Below are 21,846 nucleotides of genomic sequence, written 5' to 3'. Positions count from 1 at the left end.
CTAATGTGTATAGACTTACGATATGAGCAGCGTACGGTCGGTTTTATAGGTTAGAGAATGCAGACATCGTCTGAAAGGGCCACTCAGACGCCAGTGTTTGTATTACTGGCTCACTAGCCTCTAAGGGATAAATTTATAAAGCAGTGATAAGAGTGGAGAAGTGAGCCAGTGGAGAAGTTGCCCATGGCAACCAATCAGCTGCTCTATACGACTGTATAGTATGCAAATTATAAATGTTACTTCAATGCTGATTAGTTGCCATGGGCGACTTCTCCACTCTTATCACTGCTTCATACACTTACCCTATAGTAACAGAAGTGATGACAGATTGCAATGTTGGATGCAGACACAGGGGAGACGCGGATGTACATTACAGCAAGCACAGACAACAAGCTATGTACTGTGCGTGATCACCAGCTGCTAGCCCTATAGGAGTGCCTGATTACAGGAGGTTTGTCAGAGAGTTTCTTTATTGTCTTCCACTTAAGTCACAAATGGCCACCTCCAAAGATCCAGTGGGAAGTCAGGGTAAGCCTGAACCAGGTGCTTTATGATTTATATAGGAAACATGCCAAGTTTTGGGGATTAGAGGTTTTTCAGCAGGCAAAGCCGTAAGCATGCAAAAGGTCCCACATCTTCTGTGTGAGATCACTAACCAGATCGATATCTCTCATCCCGTGAGCTGGTGGAGCGGGACCTTTGCTGCTTATTTGTGGTCGTTGTCACTTGGGACAAGCCCGTGAGTTTGCTCTCTGTTTGCAGTGAAGGATCTACCCCTGGGAGGAAATAACAGGATTTCAAATATAAAATGAATGTTTTTCTCACAACTAACCATGATGTACTGAACACAAGGGAGTTACTTAATGAGAGAACCCTACTCTTTGTTCTGTGGGCACTTTGTATCACGCAAAATAGAACAAGCGTGTACAAGAAGCAACATATTATGCATATGTTCCTTAACCATTTTGACACCACTGTTTTAAACATTGAGAAGAATAAGCTCCTCTCATCTAGCAGGATATGTAGTAAGGACGGGGGAGACTAGTTCTGCTACCCTGCTCACTACCCAGGTTGGATTCCTGGGTCTCTGGTTATTTTTATGAGAGCCTTTTACACAGAGCCACGACCAGAAAATAACCTGGGTTACTGCAGCTGTATAAAACCCGGTATCGAACCGGCATATTGCCGGGTCGACACGGGTCGGTGTGCGGTGTGAAAGTGTCATAGCCTAAATCCCGGGTCACCTGACCCGGCAATTGAACCCGGGTATAAAGCAGTGTTATACCCGGGTTGAATACCGGGTCAGTGGCTGCGTAAACGGGCTCCCGGGTCGATGCGATCCAGAGATGAGCTCATCTCCCAGCGCTGCCGCCGGCTACACCCCCCGCCGCTGCTATGGCAACCCACCCGGCATATTGCCGGGTCGGGAAAGCCTGCAGCAGCTGCCAATGCCGGATCCCACCCGGGAAGGACCAGTTTCCAATTCCCGGGTAGGATCCGGCATTGGCAGTGTGAAAGGGGTATAAAAGGATTCGTTTGTTTCTTATGCCCAGGCCAGGACACAGCGCTCAGCAGAAATCACTCAGCAAACTGGACGGGACACAAAACGGACCAAGAAACAGACAAGCTGGCTGCGCTCTAACCTTTACAGTGTGCGATAAGAAATAAGATACAGTTACCCCTCACTCTTGGAAATGTTAGTTTATAGTGTAGCCCAATTCTGGCGTCCTAATGAAGGAACTATTAGAAGGAGGGTGATCATTAATCGGACACATTTTAAGTCCCTTTTGTGTTGAGAATTTAGATGGAGGTGATTAAGGAGCGATATAAGGATGGATCACTGTATTATCACTGATCCACAACCTATTATAAAAATCAGTTCAGCGCCTTGAGTCCTGTTGGAGAAAGAGCGCTATATAAATAAAATGATTATTATTATTATTATTTGCCACCATGCGATCAATTTCATAACACGTTATGCTAAGGGAAAAAAACCTAGATTCACCAGTTTTTCTTTTCCTTAATGGGCTCCTAAAACTGGATTCCCTAGTGCAGGCTTGTCCAACCCGCGGCCCGCGGGCCGCATGCGGCCCAAGTCGGCTAGTAATGCGGCCCAGGAGCAGCACTGCAGCAGAGGTTTTTTTTTACCGGAGTACGGACACCACATGTGAGGCTGAGCCAGCCCCAGCAGGCTGTCAGCACATCCTGATTGGATTGCTGCTGCTGGGACCAGCACCAGCTCACGCCCTCTCCGCTGTCAGTCACAGTGTAGCCCTCCTCTGCTGCATAGCGGCACACGTGACTGAGCAGCGCGAGAGTAGAGGAGCCCAGGGGAGAAGTTGGTTGTACAAGAACACGTGGAGCGGCGGACGGAGACGGAGGCAGCGCTGCAGGAGCGGTAAGTATGTGTTTGTGCGTGTGTGTGTTTTTTTTTACAGCTACAAGGGGCACAGTACAAGGGCGCAGCTACAAGGGGCACAGTACAAGGGGGCAGCTACAGGGCCACAACTACAAGGGGCACAGTACAAGGGGGCAGCTACAGGGCCACAACTACAAGGGGCATAGTACAAGGGGGCAGCTACAGGGCCACAACTACAAGGGGCACAGTACAAGGGGGCAGCTACAAGGGGCACAGTACAAGGGGGCAGCTACAGGGCCACAACTACAAGGGGCACAACTAGAAGGGGCACAGTACAAGGGGCACAGCTACAGGGGCACAACTACAAGGGGCACAGCTACAAGGGGCGCAGCTACAGGGGCACAACTACAAGGGACGCAGCTACAAGGGGCACAGCTATAGTGGCACAGCTACAAGGGGCACATCTACAAGGGCACAGCTACAAGGGCACAGCTACAAGGGCACAGCTACAAGGGCACAGTACAAGGGGCACAACTACAGGGGCACAACTACAAGGGGCGCAACTACAAGGGGCACAGTACAAGGGGGCAGCTACAGGGGCACAACTACAAGGGGCACAACTACAAGGGGCACAGTACAAGGTGGCAGCTACAGGGGCACAACTACAAGGGGCACAACTACAAGGGGCACAACTACAAGGTGGCAGCTACAAGGGGCACAACTACAAGGGGCACAACTACAAGGGGCACAGTACAAGGTGGCAGCTACAAGGGGCACAACTACAAGGGGGCAGCTACAAGGGGCACAACTACAAGGGGCACAGTACAAGGGGGCAGCTACAAGGGGGCAGCTACAAGGGGCACAGTACAAGGGGGCAGCTACAAGGGGCACAGTACAAGGGGGCAGCTACAAGGGGCACAGTACAAGGGGGCAGCTACAAGGGGCACAGTACAAGGGGGCAGCTACAAGGGGCACAGTACAAGGGGGCAGCTACAGGGGCACAGTACAAGGGGGCAGCTACAGGGGCACAACTACAAGGGGCACAGTACAAGGGGCACAGCTACAAGGGGCACAACTACAAGGGGGCAGCTACAAGGGGGCAGCTATAGTGGCACAGCTACAAGGGCACAGCTACAAGGGACGCAGCTACAAGGGGCACAGTACAAGGGGGCAGCTACAGGGGCACAGCTACAGGGGCACAACTACAAGGGGCACAACTACAAGGGGCACAACTACAAGGGGCACAACTACAAGGGGTGCAGCTACAAGGGGCGCAGCTACAAGGGGCGCAGCTACAGGGGCACAACTACAAGGGACGCAGCTACAGGGGCACAGCTACAAGTAAGTTTAATATGTTAACTATGTTTTCTATGGTTTTTTAGGATGATCAGGTATCGTTACTGTTATTTTATTTTATTTGTGGCCCAAAACAAATTTTCATCTTCTAATGTGGCCCAGGGAAGGTGAAAGGTTGGACACCCCTGCCCTAGTGGGTCTGTATGGATGGTGGGCCCCTACAAATGGATTCCCCACTGGGCCTGTGTCACATGGTAGGACCCTACAACTGGATTCACAGACAGACCCTGAATTATAAAATGGGCTCTTAGCACTTATTTAGTCAGGTCATCTTTTGATGGGCCTAGTCAGACACCAATTTGAGGTAGCTCCTAAAGAGAATATTTTGCAAATATTTGACACTGAATTATGATTTATCTTCAATTTCACGTTTCACACCTTAGGTCTACATATCCACTCTTTCAAAGTTGGTGAAATAAGTATAGGATTATTATATACTTTAGGTAGTACAGAAAATCACTACACAGTATACTGTGGATATGAGAAACAGAGCACTTTCGGTGCTGCCCTGTGGACCAGTGTCACAACTTTTAAACGAGAACACTGACATGTTCAGGATGTATTCCAGATAATTTCAGAAGCCCTCAAAATGCAGAAACACTAAAAAAAAAAAACCCCAATATACTTCCTCTGCAAAAAAAAAAAAAAAAAACTATAATAAAAAAAAAAAAAAAAAAAAAAACAGAACACACAAAAGCACACAAAGTACAACTTATAGCCAGATGACAGAGCCCATTGAGGCTGTATATACGTACATATGGATATAGACTGACAATTATTCAACAATAAGATGAAAGGAGGGAAATGGGGGGTGGAGATGGCACTTGTTAAATTCCTGCGTTTATGCCATGAGACTTCCCATCTTCTAAATTTTTTTTATATATTTATTACCCCCCCACTAAAATCCTGAGCCTGCCTCTGCAGCAAAAGTAACACAAGTACAGACCAGCATACAGGAGTAACACACACACAGCCACACTCGCATACAGATGTATCTTAGGATGGAATCGCCTCCGCACACCACTGATTATTCACTTTGGCGCACACAGATACATATACACAGACAGGAACAAATATGGGTCCCATGCAGTGGTGGTGAGGAACATGCCTAGGGGTGACACTTGCTGGTGGGGGCGACACAGCATGCTGCCCTGCATGACTGCCGGTGGGGGAGGGGGTGGTGGGGACATGGTCAGTAAATTGTGGAATCGTGGGGGGGGGGAGCGGTGAGGTTGGGGCTGATTTGGCAGTCTGGAGGAATTAGTACCGGTCCCATCCTGAAGGGTGATGTGATGGGGGACAACCAATAATGTTGCACCTTGGGACGCTCTGATCCCTAAATTCACCACTGGGCACGTGTACATACATCAGTGCAATCACACTAACCCCATATCTCATACATGTGCATTAATAAGGTACCTTGTATGAGCGGAATGTAGCGAGCCAGCAACTTAGCCCTCTTCTTCTCATATCCCTTCTGGGTTATATCTCCTAGAAAACACAAGATCGTTTGTGAGAGAACGCTCATACAACACAGAACATGCAATTGATTAAAAACACTAGAAACCAATCACACAGCTATGGGGGTAATTCCAAGTTGATCGCAGCAGGATTTTTGATAGCAATTGGGCAAAACCATGTGCACTGCAGGGGAGGCAGATAGAACATGTGCAGAAAGAGTTAGATTTGGGTGGGTTATTTTATTTCTGTGCAGGGTAAATACTGGCTGCATTATTTTTACACTGCAATTTAGATTGCAGATTGAACACACCCCACCCAAATCTAACTCTCTCTGCACATGTTATATCTGCCTCCCCTGCAGTGCACATGGTTTTGCCCAATTGCTAACAAAAATCCTGCTGCGATCAACTTGGAATTATCCCTAGCTATATATAGATCTCTCTCTCATATATATATATATATATATACACACACATATACATACACACACACATATATATATATGTATATATATATATATATACACATACATATACACATATATATATATATATACATATATACATATATATATATACACATATACACACACACATACAGTATATACACACACAATTATACTACTTAAATAAAATGTCGTTATATCTACGTGCTCGTATATGGCTGAGGAGGGGTCCTGGTGCTGCTGTAACAGATCACAGCGCGGATTACCCTAAACTAGCTAGAATGACTAAGAAAATCCCATCAGCATGCCAGGAGTTCATACCAGGCAGCGAGACAGTAACTAGAAGCACAGCACAGTGTGACAGCAACAGACCGACCTCATGGGAGGTAAATTTAATGCACTGAAAATCTCTTTATTACAAGGCGGCTTATCTCCGGAGACCCTGCATAGGGGCGAGCAGGCGGCATAAAACCCAAAGTAAGCCCTGTAATAGGATTCCAAGACTGGGAATCAAACAGAAGATAAGCAGCTGTCCCTGCACCAACAGTCCAGTGGATATAAAGAACGTGCTCAGAGTTTTCCTGTAAGGACTGTGCCAGTGTCGCTTTCTCAGCACTGTGCCAGTGTAAACATACGCCTGTCAGCATAACAGGCAGACAACAAACCTGCGCCCTGCCAGCGCACACAGTAACTGCTAAAAGGATTAAGCGGCACTCTGTAACCCCGGGCTGGCACACAGCACCGCAGATGGATTGGCACATGAACATTGTCTGTATTCTTAAACTGAAACAATTTGCATAATTCAAAACATTTGCATTATTAATATGAGGAGAAACATGTGGTTAATGGGAATGTTTATTTTAAGTCTATTGCTCAGTCTCTCAGTTTATTTTATTGTGCATTTTACTCCTTCAACCAATTACCACATTTCAAAGATTGTACCACAAATGTTCACTTAGCACAGGGGAATGTATACACATGACATGTTTTTTTTTTACTATCCCTATGCACAGGCTATCAAGTTTGGGAGTTGTGTCCGCCTCGATACATTGGTGACCGTTTTTGTATCTGGCCACACCCACAGAATGACGTAATACACAACTCCAATTCACATTGCATTCCGCTTTCCACAAGGCCACACTTCTTAAGCTACTGTGTAGGGAGAGATATCAAGTCTCAAAGCGACTAACGAGAGGACTGTGAGAAAATCTTAAGGGATTATGGAGAATATACAGCAAACTATGGCATCTGTCCTGAATGGTGACCTCTGCAAGCTGACTTACTAACTACTTATGCTGGGCATACATTGTCAAATAAAATGCCGTCCGACCGACAGGCATTTTATCTGACCCTGCCGATATGAGGGACAAACACTGCGTGATATATCACAGTGTATGTCACCTGATATCAGTGCTCTGCCCCCAGGGAAGAGACATTTCCCAGTTCATTTCCATGTGAAGGAACAGGGGAATGTCCTTCGGTCGGACGCGGTAGGGCATACACTGCCTGATGCGGCCGGCATGACACTTTGAAAATATCGAATCGGAGGGGCATACTGGATGATCTGCAAGCCCGACCAATCCAAATTTTTGGGTTGGTCGGTCACATACACTCTGCGGATCGGCAAGATAACTGTAGCGCGTTCGCCCAGCATAACAAACAGATGCTAGGTAAATAAGATTATTTGAACATTTGCTACTTAATATTTATATTACACATACAAAAATAAGAATTTACTTACCGATAATTCTATTTCTCATAGTCCGTAGTGGATGCTGGGGACTCCAAAAGGACCATGGGGAATAGCGGCTCCGCAGGAGACTGGGCACAAAGTAAAAGCTTTAGGACTAGCTGGTGTGCACTGGCTCCTCCCCCTATGACCCTCCTCCAAGTCTCAGTTAGGATACTGTGCCCGGACGAGCGTACACAATAAGGAAGGATTTTGAATCCCGGGTAAGACTCATTACCAGCCACACCAATCACACCGTACAACTTGTGATCTGAACCCAGTTAACAGCAGGAGCCTCTGAAAAGATGGCTCACAACAACAATAACCCGATTTTTGTAACAATAACTATGTACAAGTAATGCAGACAATCCGCACTTGGGATGGGCGCCCAGCATCCACTACGGACTATGAGAAATAGAATTATTGGTAAGTAAATTCTTATTTTCTCTAACGTCCTAGTGGATGCTGGGGACTCCGAAAGGACCATGGGGATTATACCAAAGCTCCCAAACGGGCGGGAGAGTGCGGATGACTCTGCAGCACCGAATGAGAGAACTCCAGGTCCTCCTTAGCCAGGGTATCAAATTTGTAGAATTTAGCAAACGTGTTTGCCCCTGACCAAGTAGCTGCTCGGCAAAGTTGTAAAGCCGAGACCCCTCGGGCAGCCGCCCAAGATGAGCCCACTTTCCGTGTGGAATGGGCTTTTACAGATTTTGGCTGTGGCAGGCCTGCCACAGAATGTGCAAGCTGAATTGTACTACAAATCCAAAGAGCAATCGTCTGCTTAGAAGCAGGAGCACCCAGCTTGTTGGGTGCATACAGGATAAACAGCGAGTCAGATTTTCTGACTCCAGCCGTCCTGGAAACATATATTTTCAGGGCCCTGACAACATCTAGCAACTTGGAGTCCTCCAAGTCCCTAGTAGCCGCAGGCACCACAATAGGTTGATTCAGGTGAAACGCTGAAAACCACCATAGGGAGAAACTGAGGACAAGTCCTCAATTCCGCCCTGTCCGAATGGAAAATCAGATGAGGGCTTTTACAGGATAAAGCCGCCAATTCTAACACGCACCTGGCCCAGGCCAGGGCCAACAGCATGACCACTTTCCATGTGAGATATTTTAACTCCACCGATTTAAGTGGTTCAAACCAATGTGACTTTTGGAATCCAAAAAAAAAACTACATTGAGATCCCAAGTGCCACTGGAGGCACAAAAGGAGGCTGTATATGCAGTACCCCTTTTACAAACGTCTGAACTTCAGGGACTGAAGCTAGTTCTTTTTGGAAGAAAATTGACAGGGCCGAAATTTGAACCTTAATTGACCCCAATTTCAGGCCCATAGACACTCCTGTTTGCAGGAAACGTAGGAATCGACCCAGTCGAATTTCCACCGTCGGGCCTTACTGGCCTCGCACCACGCAACATATTTTCGCCAATTGCGGTGATAATGTTTTTGCGGTTACATCCTTCCTGGCTTTGATCAGGATAGGGATGACTTCATCCGGAATGCCCTTTTTCCTTCAGGATCCGGCGTTCAACCGCCATGCCGTCAAACGCAGCCGCGGTAAGTCTTGGAACAGACAGGGTCCTTGCTGGAGCAGGTCCCTTCTTAGAGGTAGAGGCCACGGATCCTCCGTGAGCATCTCTTGAAGTTCCGGTTACCAAGTCCTTCTTGGCCAATCCGGAGCCACGAATATAGTGCTTACTCCTCACCATCTTATCAATCTCAGTACCTTGGGTATGAGAGGCAGAGGAGGAAACACATAACCTGACTGGTACACCCACGGTGTTACCAGAGCGTCTACAGCTATTGCCTGAGGGTCCCTGGACCTGGCGCAATACCGGTCGAGTTTTTCCCAACGGTTTATAATCCTGTGGAAGACTTCTGGGTGAAGTCCCCACTCTCCCCAGGTGGAGGTCGTGCTGAGGAAGTCTGCTTCCCAGTTGTCCACTCCCGGAATGAATACTGCCGACAGTGCTATCCCATGATTTTCCGCCCAGCGAAGAATCCTTGCAGCTTCTGTCATTGCCCTTCTGCTTCTTGTGCCACCCTGTCTGTTTACGTGGGTGACTGCCGTGATGTTGTCCGACTGGATCAACACCGGCTGTCCTTGAAGCAAAGGTCTTGCTAAGCTTAGAGCATTGTAAATGTCCCTTAGCTTCAGGATATTTATGTGAAGTGATGTCTCCAGGCTTGACCATAAGTCCTGGATATTCCTTCCCTGTGTGACTGCTCCCCAGCCTCGCAGGCTGGCATCCGTGGTTACCAGGACCCAGTCCTGAATGCCGAATCTGCGGCCCTCTAGAAGATGAGCACTCTGCAACCACCACAGGAGGGACACCCTTGTCCTTGGTGACAGGGTTATCCGCTGATGCATCTGAAGATGCGACCCGGACCATTTGTCCAGCAGGTCCCACTGGAAAGTTCTTGCGTGGAATCTGCCGAATGGGATTGCTTCGTAGGAAGCCCCCATTTTACCCAGAACCCTTGTGCATTGATGCACTGAGACTTGGCTCGGTTTGAGGAGGTTCCTGACTAGCTCGGATAACTCCCTGGCTTTCTCCTCCGGGAGAAACACCTTTTTCTGGACTGTGTCCAGGATCATCCCTAGGAACAGAAGACACGTCGACGGAACCAGCTGCGATTTTGGAATATTGAGAATCCAATCGTGCTGCCGCAACACTATCTGAGATAGTGCTACACCGACCTCCAACTGTTCCCTGGATCTTACCCTTATCAGGGAATCGTCCAAGTAAGGGATAACTAAAATTCCCTTCCTTCGAAGGATCATCATCATTTCGGCCACTACCTTGGTAAAGACCCGGGGTGCCGTGGACCATCCCTACGGCAGCGTCTGAACTGATAGTGACAGTTCTGTACCATAAACCTGAGGTACCCTTGGTGAGAAGGGTAAATTTTGACATGAAGGTAAGCATCCTTGATGTCCCGAGACATCATGTAGTCCCCTTCTTCCAGGTTCGCAATCACTGCTCTGAGTGACTCAATCTTGAATTTGAACCTCTGTATGTAAGTGTTCAAAGATTTTAGAATCGGTCTCACCGAGCCGTCTGGCTTCGGTACCACAATAGTGTGGAATAATACCCCGTTCCCTGTTGCAGGAGGGGTACCTTGATTATCACCTGCTGGGAATACAGCTTGTGAATGGCTTCCAAAACTGCCTCCCTGTCAGAGGGAGACGTCGGTAAAAGTCGACTTTTGGAAACGGCGAGGGGGAGACGTCTCGAATTCCAATATGTACCCCTGAGATATTACCTGAAGGATCCAGGGGTCTACTTGCGAGTGAGCCCACTGCGCACTGAAATTCATTGAGAACGGGCCCCCACCGTGCCTGAGCTAGTAAAGCCCTAGCGTCATACTGAGGGCTTGGCAGAGGCTGGAAAGGGTTTCTGTTCGTGGGAACTGGCTGATCTCTGCAGCCTTTTTCCTCTCCCTCTGTCACGAGTAGAAAAGAGGAACCTTTTGTCCGCTTGCCAACAAAGGACTGCGCCTGATAATACGGCGTCTTATTTTGAGAGGCGACCTGGGGTACAAACGTGGATTTCCCAGCTGTTGCCGTGGCCACCAGGTCTAAAAGACCGACCCCAAATGTCCCCTTTTAAAGGCAATACTTCCAAATGACGTTTGGAATCCGCATCACCTGACCATTTTACTGGTAGAATTGGACAACGCACTGATGCCAGTCGGCAATTATTCCGCTGTGCATCATGCATATATAGAAATGCATCTTTTAAATGCTCTATAGGCAATAATATACTATCCTTATCTTGGATATCAATATTTCCAGTCAGGGAATCCGACCATGCCAACCCAGCACTGCACCTCCAGGCTGAGGCGATAGCTGGTCGCAGTATAACACCAGTATGTGTGTAAATACCTTTTTTTGGATACCCTCCTGCTTTCTATCAGCAGGATCCTTAAGGGCGGCCATCTCATGAGAGGGTAGAGCCCTTGTTCTTACAAGCGTGTGAGCGCCTTATCCCCCCTAGGGGGTGTTTCCCAATGCATCCTAACCTCTGGCGGGAAAGGGTATGCAGCCAATACTTTTTAAGAAATTATCAGTTGTTATCGGGGGGAAACCCACGCATCATCACACATTTTATTTCTCAGATTCAGGAAAACTACAGGTAGTTTTTCCCTCACCGAACATAATACCCCTTTTTTTGGTGGTACTCGTATTATCAGAAATGTATAAAACATTTTCCATTGTCTCAATCATGTAACGTGTGGCCCTACTGGAAATCACGGTTGTCTCTTCACCGTCGACACAGGAGTCAGTATCCGTGTCGGCGTCTGTATCTGCCATCTGCCTGACGGCCTATGAGACGTCTGGACAGGCACAAGCTGAGTAGCCGGCTGTCTCATGTCAACCACTGTTTTTTTATATAGAGCTGACACTGTCACGTAATTTTCAACAGTACATCCACTCAGGTGTCGACCCCCTAGGGGGTGACATCACTGTTACAGACACTCTGCTCCGCCTCCACATCATTTTCCTCCTCATACATGTCGACACACACGTACCGACACCCAGCACACACACAGGGAATGCTCTGATAGAGGACAGGACCCACTTAGCCCTTTGGGGAGACAGAGGGAGAGTTTGCCAGCACACACCAGAGCGCTATATATGTATAGGGACAACCTTACAATAAGTGTCTATCCCTTATAGCTGCTTATATCTGTTATTTTGCCAAATAAGTGCCCCCCTCTCTTTTTTACCCTGTTTCTGTAGTTGCAGGATGCAGGGGAGATTCTGGGAGCCTTCCTACCAGCGGAGCTGTGTGGGAAAAATGGCGCTGTGTGCTGAGGAGATAGGCCCCGCCCCCTTCACGGCGGGCTCTTCTCCCGCTTTTTACTGGAAAACTGGCAGGGGTTAAATACATCCATATAGCCCAGGAGCTATATGTGATGTATTTTTCGCCAACTAAGGTAAATTCATTGCTTCCCAGGACGCCCCCCCCCAGCGTCCTGCACCCTCAGTGACCGGAGTGTGAAGTGTGCTGAGAGCAATGGCGCACAGCTGCAGTGCTGTGCGCTACCTTATGAAGACAGGAAAGTCTTCTGCCGCCGATTTATGGACCTCTTCTTGCTTCAGCATCTGTAAGGGGGCCGGCGGCGCGGCTCCGGGACCCATCCATGGCTGGGCCTGTGATCGTCCCTCTGGAGCTAATGTCCAGTAGCCTAAGAAACCCAATCCACTCTGCACGCAGGTGAGTTCGTTTCTCTCCCCTAAGTCCCTCGATGCAGTGAGCCTGTTGCCAGCAGGTCTCACTGAAAATAAAAAACCTATTTAAACTTTTACTCTAAGCAGCTCAGGAGAGCCACCTAGATTGCACCCTTCTCGTTCGGGCACAAAATCTAACTGAGGCTTGGAGGAGGGTCATAGGGGGAGGAGCCAGTGCACACCAGCTAGTCCTAAAGCTTTTACTTTGTGCCCAGTCTCCTGCGGAGCCGCTATTCCCCATGGTCCTTTCGGAGTCCCCAGCATCCACTAGGACGTTAGAGAAAAAGGTTAAAGGCCATCACTATCCTTATTCTGCCTTGTGCAATTTGATTTTTGTATCTTCTCAAATTATCCATCCTGCACAGATGAAGGCGACGTAGAGTCAGATCCACCTGCCCACAAGATAAGTGCTTTCACATGACTACAACCAGCCGTAGGAAGATCATTTGAAAAGGGTCTGGTACAAAATGTTGACATTCAGAATTTCAACACTGTCTGAATGTGGACATACGACATGTCGAAACACACACACGTTGACATGGCCATAATGTCAACAAAACATTATTCTACCATCAGAACACTAACCACAGCCTAAAGGGGGGTACACAGCAGCAATGCCAGCTTAATTTCTAAGCAATCTGACTAGATTGAGTAGAAATTAAGCACACATCGCTCCGTGTGTAGGGTGCCGGCGACAGCGATGCATGGTCCCGCGTGTCGCTTACGCCGGCTCCAGGTTGGGCATTGCCAACTCCCCCCCCCCTCCCTTGCTCAGCACACATCGCACTGTGTGCAGAGCGTTCTGTGCTAGATCGCTCAGCACACATCTCTGGGAGATGTGTCCCAGTGTATAGCGTGCACTCCTGACAGTAAGCAGGGAGAGTCCCAGTGTGTAGGGTGCAATCCTGACAGTAAGCAGGGAGAGTCCCAGTGTACAGAGTGCACTCCTGACAGTAAGCAGGGAGAGTCCCAGTGTGTAGGGTGCAATCCTGACAGTAAGCAGGGAGAGCCCCAGTGTGTAGGGTGCAATCATGACAGTAAGCAGGGAGAGTCCCAGTGTACAGAGTGCACTCCTGACAGTAAGCAGAGAGTCCCAGTGTACAGAGTGCACTCCTGACAGTAAGCAGGGAGAGTCCCAGTGTGTAGGGTGCAATCCTGACAGTAAGCAGGGAGAGTACCAGTGTACAGAGTGCACTCCTGACAGTAAGCAGGGAGAGTACCAGTGTATAGGGTGCAATCCTGACAGTAAGCAGGGAGAGTCCCAGTGTATAGGGTGCAATCCTGACAGTAAGCAGGGAGAGTCCCAGTGTATAGAGTGCACTCCTGACAGTAAACAGGGAGAGTCCCAGTGTATAGGGTGCAATCCTGACAGTAAGCAGGGAGAGTACCAGTGTACAGAGTGCACTCCTGACCGTAAGCAGGGAGAGTCCCAGTGTATAGGGTGCAATCCTGACAGTAAGCAGGGAGAGTACCAGTGTACAGAGTGCACTCCTGACCGTAAGCAGGGAGAGTACCAGTGTATAGGGTGCAATCCTGACAGTAAGCAGGGAGAGTACCAGTGTATAGGGTGCACTCCTGACCGTAAGCAGGGAGAGTCCCAGTGTATAGGGTGCAATCCTAACAGTAAGCAGGGAGAGTACCAGTGTACAGAGTGCACTCCTGACTGTAAGCAGGGAGAGTACCAGTGTACAGAGTGCACTCCTGACAGTAAGCAGGGAGAGTACCAGTGTATAGGGTGCAATCCTGACAGTAAGCAGGGAGAGTCCCAGTGTGTAGGGTGCAATCCTGACAGTAAGCAGGGAGAGTCCCAAGGTATAGGGTGCAATCCTGACAGTAAGCAGGGAGAGCCCCAGTGCATAGAGTGCACTCCTGACCGTAAGCAGGGAGAGTACCAGTGTACAGAGTGCACTCCTAACAGTAAGCAGGGAGAGTACCAGTGTATAGGGTGCAATCCTGACAGTAAGCAGGGAGAGTACCAGTGTATAGGGTGCAATCCTGACAGTAAGCAGGGAGAGTACCAGTGTATAGGGTGCACTCCTGACAGTAAGCAGGGAGAGTACCAGTGTATAGGGTGCACTCCTGACCGTAAGCAGGGAAAGTCTCAGTGTACAGAGTACACTCCTGACAGTAAGCAGGGAGAGTCCCAGTGTATAGAGTGCACTCCTGACCGTAAGCAGGGAGAGTACCAGTGTACAGAGTGCACTCCTGACAGTAAGCAGGGAGAGTCCCAGTGTATAGAGTGCACTCCTGACAGTAAGCAGGGAGAGTACCAGTGTATAGGGTGCACTCCTGACAGTAAGCAGGGAGAGTACCAGTGTATAGGGTGCACTCCTGACAGTAAGCAGGGAGAGTACCAGTGTATAGGGTGCACTCCTGACAGTAAGCAGGGAGAGTACCAGTGTATAGGGTGCAATCCTGACAGTAAGCAGGGAGAGTATCAGTGTACAGGGTGCACTCCTGACAGTAAGCAGGGAGAGTACCAGTGTATATGGTGCACTCCTGACAGTAAACAGGGAAAGTCTCAGTGTACAGAGTGCACTCCTGACAGTAAGCAGGGAGAGTACCAGTGTATAGGGTGCACTCCTGACAGTAAGCAGGGAGAGTATCAGTGTATAGAGTGCACTCCTGACAGTAAGCAGGGAGAGTACCAGTGTATAGAGTGCACTCCTGACAGTAAGCAGGGAGAGTACCAGTGTATAGGGTGCAATCCTGACAGTAAGCAGGGAGAGTATCAGTGTATAGAGTGCACTCCTGACAGTAAGCAGGGAGAGTCCCAGTGTATAGAGTGCACTCCTGACAGTAAGCAGGGAGAGTACCAGTGTATAGGGTGCAATCCTGACAGTAAGCAGGGAGAGTATCAGTGTACAGGGTGCACTCCTGACAGTAAGCAGGGAGAGTACCAGTGTATATGGTGCACTCCTGACAGTAAGCAGGGAAAGTCTCAGTGTACAGAGTGCACTCCTGACAGTAAGCAGGGAGAGTACCAGTGTATAGGGTGCAATCCTGACAGTAAGCAGGGAGAGTCCCAGTGTATAGAGTGCAATCCTGACAGTAAGCAGGGAGAGTACCAGTGTATAGGGTGCGCTCATGTCACTATTCCTCAGCAGAGACTGTTGGTCTGACAATCAGCATAGAGTGAATAGGGAGCATTATGTCCAGATATATATGCATTTCTCCGCACAGCGTGAACATAGGATGGGATGAGCATCAGCTGATGCTGGTAAGAACTGGAAGTGTGCAAAAGATAAAGGGAGTGGGCGTTTCCTTACCAAGACTGAATGGAGGGAAAGCATGTGACATTATGGTAAAACAGATGAATATTATAGTGTAAAACATACTTATTATACACGCCTATTCGGTGCGCGCACACAAGGACCAATGTGTCATTGTGTTGATCTGAGAAGTAGCATCACTGGTGTATTATAGTGGTACATGCATCACTGATTCATACAAAAGGTTATAATAAAAATATAAGAATCCTTAAACACTAATAACTGTTTTCACACTGGATAACACTACACGTGTTTTACGCAGCGATTCTACAAAAACAGAACAAAAGCATTAAACTCCAATTTACACACAAAGAGGAAAAGAACACAGTAATTATTCAATAAGCTACTACATAACAATAACAGTTACTATAATGAACACAAACATTAACATCAAGTGCGAGGTCAAACACTAATCCCCGGCTATAGATCTTCCATCTATATCTGTAGAAGTGGCTATTATTCTGTTAGAAGGAACATGAACTATGGAGGATTAGCCCGCACTATGCAGCCTTTTGTCTGTGCATTGCAGTCGGCAGACAACCAACATGGAGGCCAACACCTAAGTTACGGCTTTTCTTTTGTTTGATTTTTTTTTTACGGGGTCCGGAGCTAGATTCCTCTAGTAACAAATGTATCCAAAGCATGCAAAGTATTACAAGATACATATTTTTTCTTATTTTACAGAAACGCTACAGCACATTATAACGCACTAAACCTTTATCAGCCTATGCTACAAACTGCTATAATACAGAAGACTATTCCGTCTGCATTAATCTCCACATCATCTCTAATCAGTTTCAGTATGGTCAGTTACAGATCCGGTGGCACAAAGCCCAATGAGGGATTTCCTGTATGTGAACCAGTCACTCCAGAACAGACTGACAGTTGCCTGCAGCAGCCAGAAGCTAAATGCCTTGGAAATAACTAGGCCTGCTAAGGCTTGTGTGTCCAGCAGACATCTATGTCAGGCTATCGGTCCCGGGTATGTGTGCCATACTTACCTCCAGTGTGCGCTAAGCTTTGCGCCGCTCAGCACCTTCTGTTACTTGCTTCCGAGCAACTGTGTGACCGGGAGCCAATACTCCGGGCCTGGGAGTGATGCCCAGTGCATCAGGCTCAATCTGAACACCAACCGTCAGGAAGGGACCAAATTCAGAATGCTCAGCAAAGCGGCAAGCCCAGAATGCTGTCCTCTTTGCAGTGATCACATCCCTTTGTTCTTCTTTGAATAGAATAGCAAGGGAACATCTCTCCACCCCATGGAGCAAGATTAACCCATCATTTGCATTACCCTGGTTCCTCCAGTCTCTAACTGTCCCACAAGCACAGAGAGACTGTAGGAAAACAGCTGCTCTCCCCGAACGCAGACAGCAGAGCCTCTCATGGGAAGTTACCAGATCATAGAAAAAGGCAGCAGCAGATAGAACGCAAATTAGCATAATTACCGCCATGTTACTACAGATACAGATAGCAAAGGGGGAGTGAGCTGTGCTGAGAGATAGACTGCTATTGCAATGGCCAAGATGACTGTATGGCGGATCATTATACGCACAGCCTGGGGAAGGCACAGACTGCAAACCCACATCAATGACTTCTCCTGGGGACATGACTAACCCCTGCAGCACAATGACTACAGCTAGTGCTATCTATTCATGCACAGCCATCCCTATTCATGGAAAGAAGCAGGCCATTCTCAGCCCACAAGATATCACTGCCATTCATGGGAAAGGGCACTATCCATCCGTCTTCCCAGACGTTCAACTGTCCTGAAATACAAAGCGCTAGCACTATGGTCAGGGCTCGCAGCCTCCCCCATTGGTGCCCAGAGGTGCAGAGACAGACAAAAGCTCTGTGATAAGTCAAAGGTCCAAACAACTGGCAGAGGCCTGCTGCAAATCTCCGGCGGATACTTAACCAGTCACTTGGATACACAGCTGCGGACCCCTGCGTGCGACATCCGTTTCTACCCCAAACGCTCAACCGAAAACTTTAATAAACACCCCAGCAGGTTCCATAAACTGTTAATTAGGCAGTAGTTTAATCTGGATAATACCAGTTGCATAATCAACTTACGGTCAGCCTAAAGAATAGCGTGTGGCGGTAAACAGTACCGCTGTGTCCTTGGCGGCTGCAGAGTACACACACTTATCTGCAGGTCATGGCTCAGAAGCCATGAAGCTAGGTTGCTATAGCAACTGATAAAAGGAGACGGCGCTAACACTATCGGAATGATGCTGTGGACTTGTGTTGCTGTGTAATACATAGTGTAAGTTAGCGCAGTAGCGAAGACCATATACAACTGCTGGCCACAGGAATAGGATCTACGGGTGTGGTACGCAAGGTCGACATGGTTTCTAGGTCGGCAGGGACTGTAGATCAACATGTACTAGGTCGACATGACAAAAGGTTGACATAAGTTTTTTTTCACTTTTTTGGTGTTGTTTTCTCCACACAGTGACCACGAACCCCAATGAGTGCACCGCGTCCCCTCGCCATGCTTCGGGAAAGGTGCTGCGCTTGGCACTGGTTACCATTCCCAATTGTAGTCCACGTGGATTGTAAAGTATGAAAAAGTGAAAAAAAAATAAAAATTTCAAAAGTGAAAAACTCACGTCGACCTTTTGTCATGCCGACCAACAACATGGCGACCTAGAGTCCCTGTCGACCTACTTGCTGTCGACCTAGAGACCAGATGCCAGTATCTACTCAGTAAGATCTGATAAAGCAGGAGTTTCAGAGTCTGTTCCCACCGCTCCCATACTTACCTATTTTCCGGAGCAGCCAGCAGGTCCTCCTCGTCTCCAGCTCGGTATGTCCCATTTCTCTAGCAGTCTGAGCTACTGGACGCATGGAACTCGCCCAACCCAACTCACACTGTGCATGCGTGTTGGAGACTGGATAGACCTTAGCAGATCTCTACAGATTCAGATGTTGGGCACCTGTATGTAATAAAACACTTCTCACATTAATAAACTTTTAAGCTGGGAACACAAGGTGATATTTTAAACGCTATTGCTCATTTTTTACCCTTCTGAGCAATATCGTTTGTAATATTGTCCAGTGTGTACGCACTATTTTGTTATAGATGCGCGCTCCCGCGGGTCACTAGCGAGGTCTTCTGTCGTCTGTACATGTAGGTCAATTTTGGCTATGTTGATAACGATAAGGTGCAGATTGTCCAGTGTGTACGCTATGAACAATGAACGACCCCATGAAATTCCTGTCTAGTAGCTGAAAAACCCTAGCATCATATGACTCCTGTATATCACTGGTCGGGTGTAAAAATCGCTCAGTGTATGAGCTCAATATTGTTTGTCTGGGACTCTGGGAAGGTCAAGAGAAAACGTTCCACGATATCCGTTCCATGATATCGCTCATGGAGAATATCATCTAGTGTGTACCCAGCTTAACTTTGAAACTTTGTTAATGCTGTTCCTTCCCACAGTATCTCTGCCACAGTGGGTGTGGCAGATCTATAGCACTTGAGTAAGTCACACTGGACAAAAGAAGTAACGGGAGGCAGTCAGGATCTGGCTGTCAGGAGACCAACACCAGAACCCTGACCACCGGCCAAAATCCCCATGCGGGTGGTGGTCCACGCCACCACCCAAGAGGGAATATAACCCTGAGCCACCGGGCCCGAAGTGTGGCGAGCACAGCGTGTCCGTGAGGGAACACGCCGCGTTCGCCACTGGTTTTCCGGCTGTCGGGATCCCGGCATCGGCCTCCTGACAGCCGGGATATTATACTGATCCCGTATGATGTAGAATTAAGTACATTTCTCTTAGGCTGATGAAAGACGTTCTCCAGGAAGGGCCTAGCAACCTGAACCATAAGATATTACAGATAAGCTTATAACCTACATACGCTACATATATATCTGAACATGCACAATATGTGGCGTAAGCTCGGGCACATTAAACTCTAACGTGGCAATACATTACGCTGATTTTCTTCTATCCACATAATATCATATGGCGAGGAACCCTTGCTTCTCAATGCTACTTTGGCCAATCAAACAGAAGCAATATACACAGATAAGGGGACTATTATTTCAATTTGGTCCACAACATTTTTTGAGCACATTTACAGATATCGTAATTTTAATATGCTACACTAGTAGGTGCTCTTTTCCTTCCACATATCGGATATCTTTATGTGTGCACTGTATATACGTGTGCTCCCAAGTCTCCTTCCCTTTACGTGCTTTATGCATATTAGTCTGTGTTATCCTTAACCCTCATGACTGAGCACATCAAAACATCTACGTAATGTTACTATAGTGTGTGTGTGTGTGTGTGTGTGTGTGTGTGTGTGTGTGTGTGTGTGTGTGTTATATACACACACATTAATATATATATATATATATATATATATATATATTATACACACACACATACATATATATACAATCATACACACAGATGTGTCCTCTGTCAACTATTCTGCCATGTGCACGCACAACTCAGGGGCAAATATTTGCGGATGCGTGCGATTCAGCCATGGGTGTGCGCACATTTTGCAATCCTATGGATCACTGGTGCGGGCATGCTAGTCGCAGCAAAGATGAACTAAAGGCCCATACACATTAGACGATGTCGCTCTGTGAGCGACATCGTTTAAAGTCTCCCCCTCCCGGGCCGGCCGGTCGGCGGCCGCCTGTACGCACTGAGCGATATGACCGCTCATATCGCTCAGTGACGTCACGCCCCCGCCAGCCCTGCATGAAGGTCGTGGACGACAGTCCACATCCTTCATGCATGCCCTACCGACAGCGACGATCGTTGCCGACCCGCGGGGCCGCGCATCGGTCGTCGCTGGCGGCATACACACTTAACGATATAATGAGCGACGTCGCTCAAGGAGGGGGAAAATGAGCGACGTCGCTCATTATATCGTTAAGTGTGTATGGACCTTTAGACTGCTGTGTGTCTCTCCTCTCATACACATACATATATTATACACACAATATTTATACATACACATATATACAAATAATCACACACATACTGTATATATTTACAGATGTGTCCTCTTACATCTTAGCTCTGTGCGCTACAAGTCGTGTAACGTGTAAGTGGCGTGTGACTCTGTAGCAGCAAGATTATTTTTTTGCTGTGAAAAAGCATCTTAGTTGCAAAGTAATGCAATAATCATGCATGAGCAGCTCTGCCAATTAAAATGATATGCGGCATGCCTGTATTCTGTGTGCAACTGCAGCTGTATCCGAAACTGCCACATTACAGTGTTTTCCACGGAAACACAGAATTTTGTATGCAAATACAGTCGCAGTCACACACAGAATATAGGCATGCTGCATATCATTTCAATCAGCAGAAGCTGCCTGTGCATCTTGTATAGTATTACTTTGCGCCAGACGCATTTTCACAGGGAAAAAAAGAAGAAGAAAAAAAAGATGATCTGAGCTACGGAGTTCGGCCACGGCATGATGCGTCTTGAAGGCTTGTTTAGCACGACTGCAGGTAGGATGTAAAAAGGACACATCTGTATATAAAAACATACTGGCGGTTGGAATCCTGACCGCCGGCTGGAATCCCCACTTGGGTGGTGGCCCACGCCACCACCCGAGGTGGAATATAACCCTGTGGCGACTGAAGGTCGACACTGGGCCCAAAAAGTGGCGAGCCCGTAAGGGGACGCATTGCGCTCGCCACCGGCATCCCAGCTGTCGGTCTCCTGACTGCCTGGCTTCAGACAGCCGCGATATCATACTGATCCCATAAGGCCATTACAGCCATTAAAAATAAGATTTTACTTACCGATAAATCTATTTCTCGTAGTCCGTAGTGGATGCTGGGGACTCCGTCAGGACCATGGGGAATAGCGGCTCCGCAGGAGACAGGGCACAAAACTAAAGCTTTAGGATCAGGTGGTGTGTACTGGCTCCTCCCCCTATGACCCTCCTCCAAGCCTCAGTTAGGATACTGTGCCCGGACGAGCGTACACAATAAGGA

General features: G+C 47.9%; 1 protein-coding gene across 7 annotated transcripts in view; it reads right to left on the bottom strand.

The window, feature by feature from the left end:
• DIP2A (disco interacting protein 2 homolog A) overlaps positions 1-21,846 on the bottom strand; it is a 152,069-nt gene that overhangs the window by 38,639 nt on the left and 91,584 nt on the right. For 5 of the 7 annotated variants that reach the window (XM_063933257.1, XM_063933261.1, XM_063933259.1 and 2 more), the window contains exons 2-3: positions 5,135-5,206; positions 657-776 (exon numbers count right to left, since the gene is read on the bottom strand). In XM_063933257.1, the coding sequence (XP_063789327.1) occupies positions 657-776; positions 5,135-5,206 (192 nt within the window). The remainder of the gene's footprint in view (positions 1-656; positions 777-5,134; positions 5,207-21,846) is intronic. The other 2 variants (XM_063933262.1, XM_063933263.1) reach the window with 1 other exon arrangement.

This window comes from Pseudophryne corroboree, chromosome 7 (genome assembly GCF_028390025.1).
Source record: "Pseudophryne corroboree isolate aPseCor3 chromosome 7, aPseCor3.hap2, whole genome shotgun sequence".
In the NCBI taxonomy this organism is placed as follows: domain Eukaryota; kingdom Metazoa; phylum Chordata; class Amphibia; order Anura; family Myobatrachidae; genus Pseudophryne; species Pseudophryne corroboree.
Note: the sequence above shows the minus strand (reverse complement) of the source record. Positions and strands in the feature narration are given on the sequence as shown.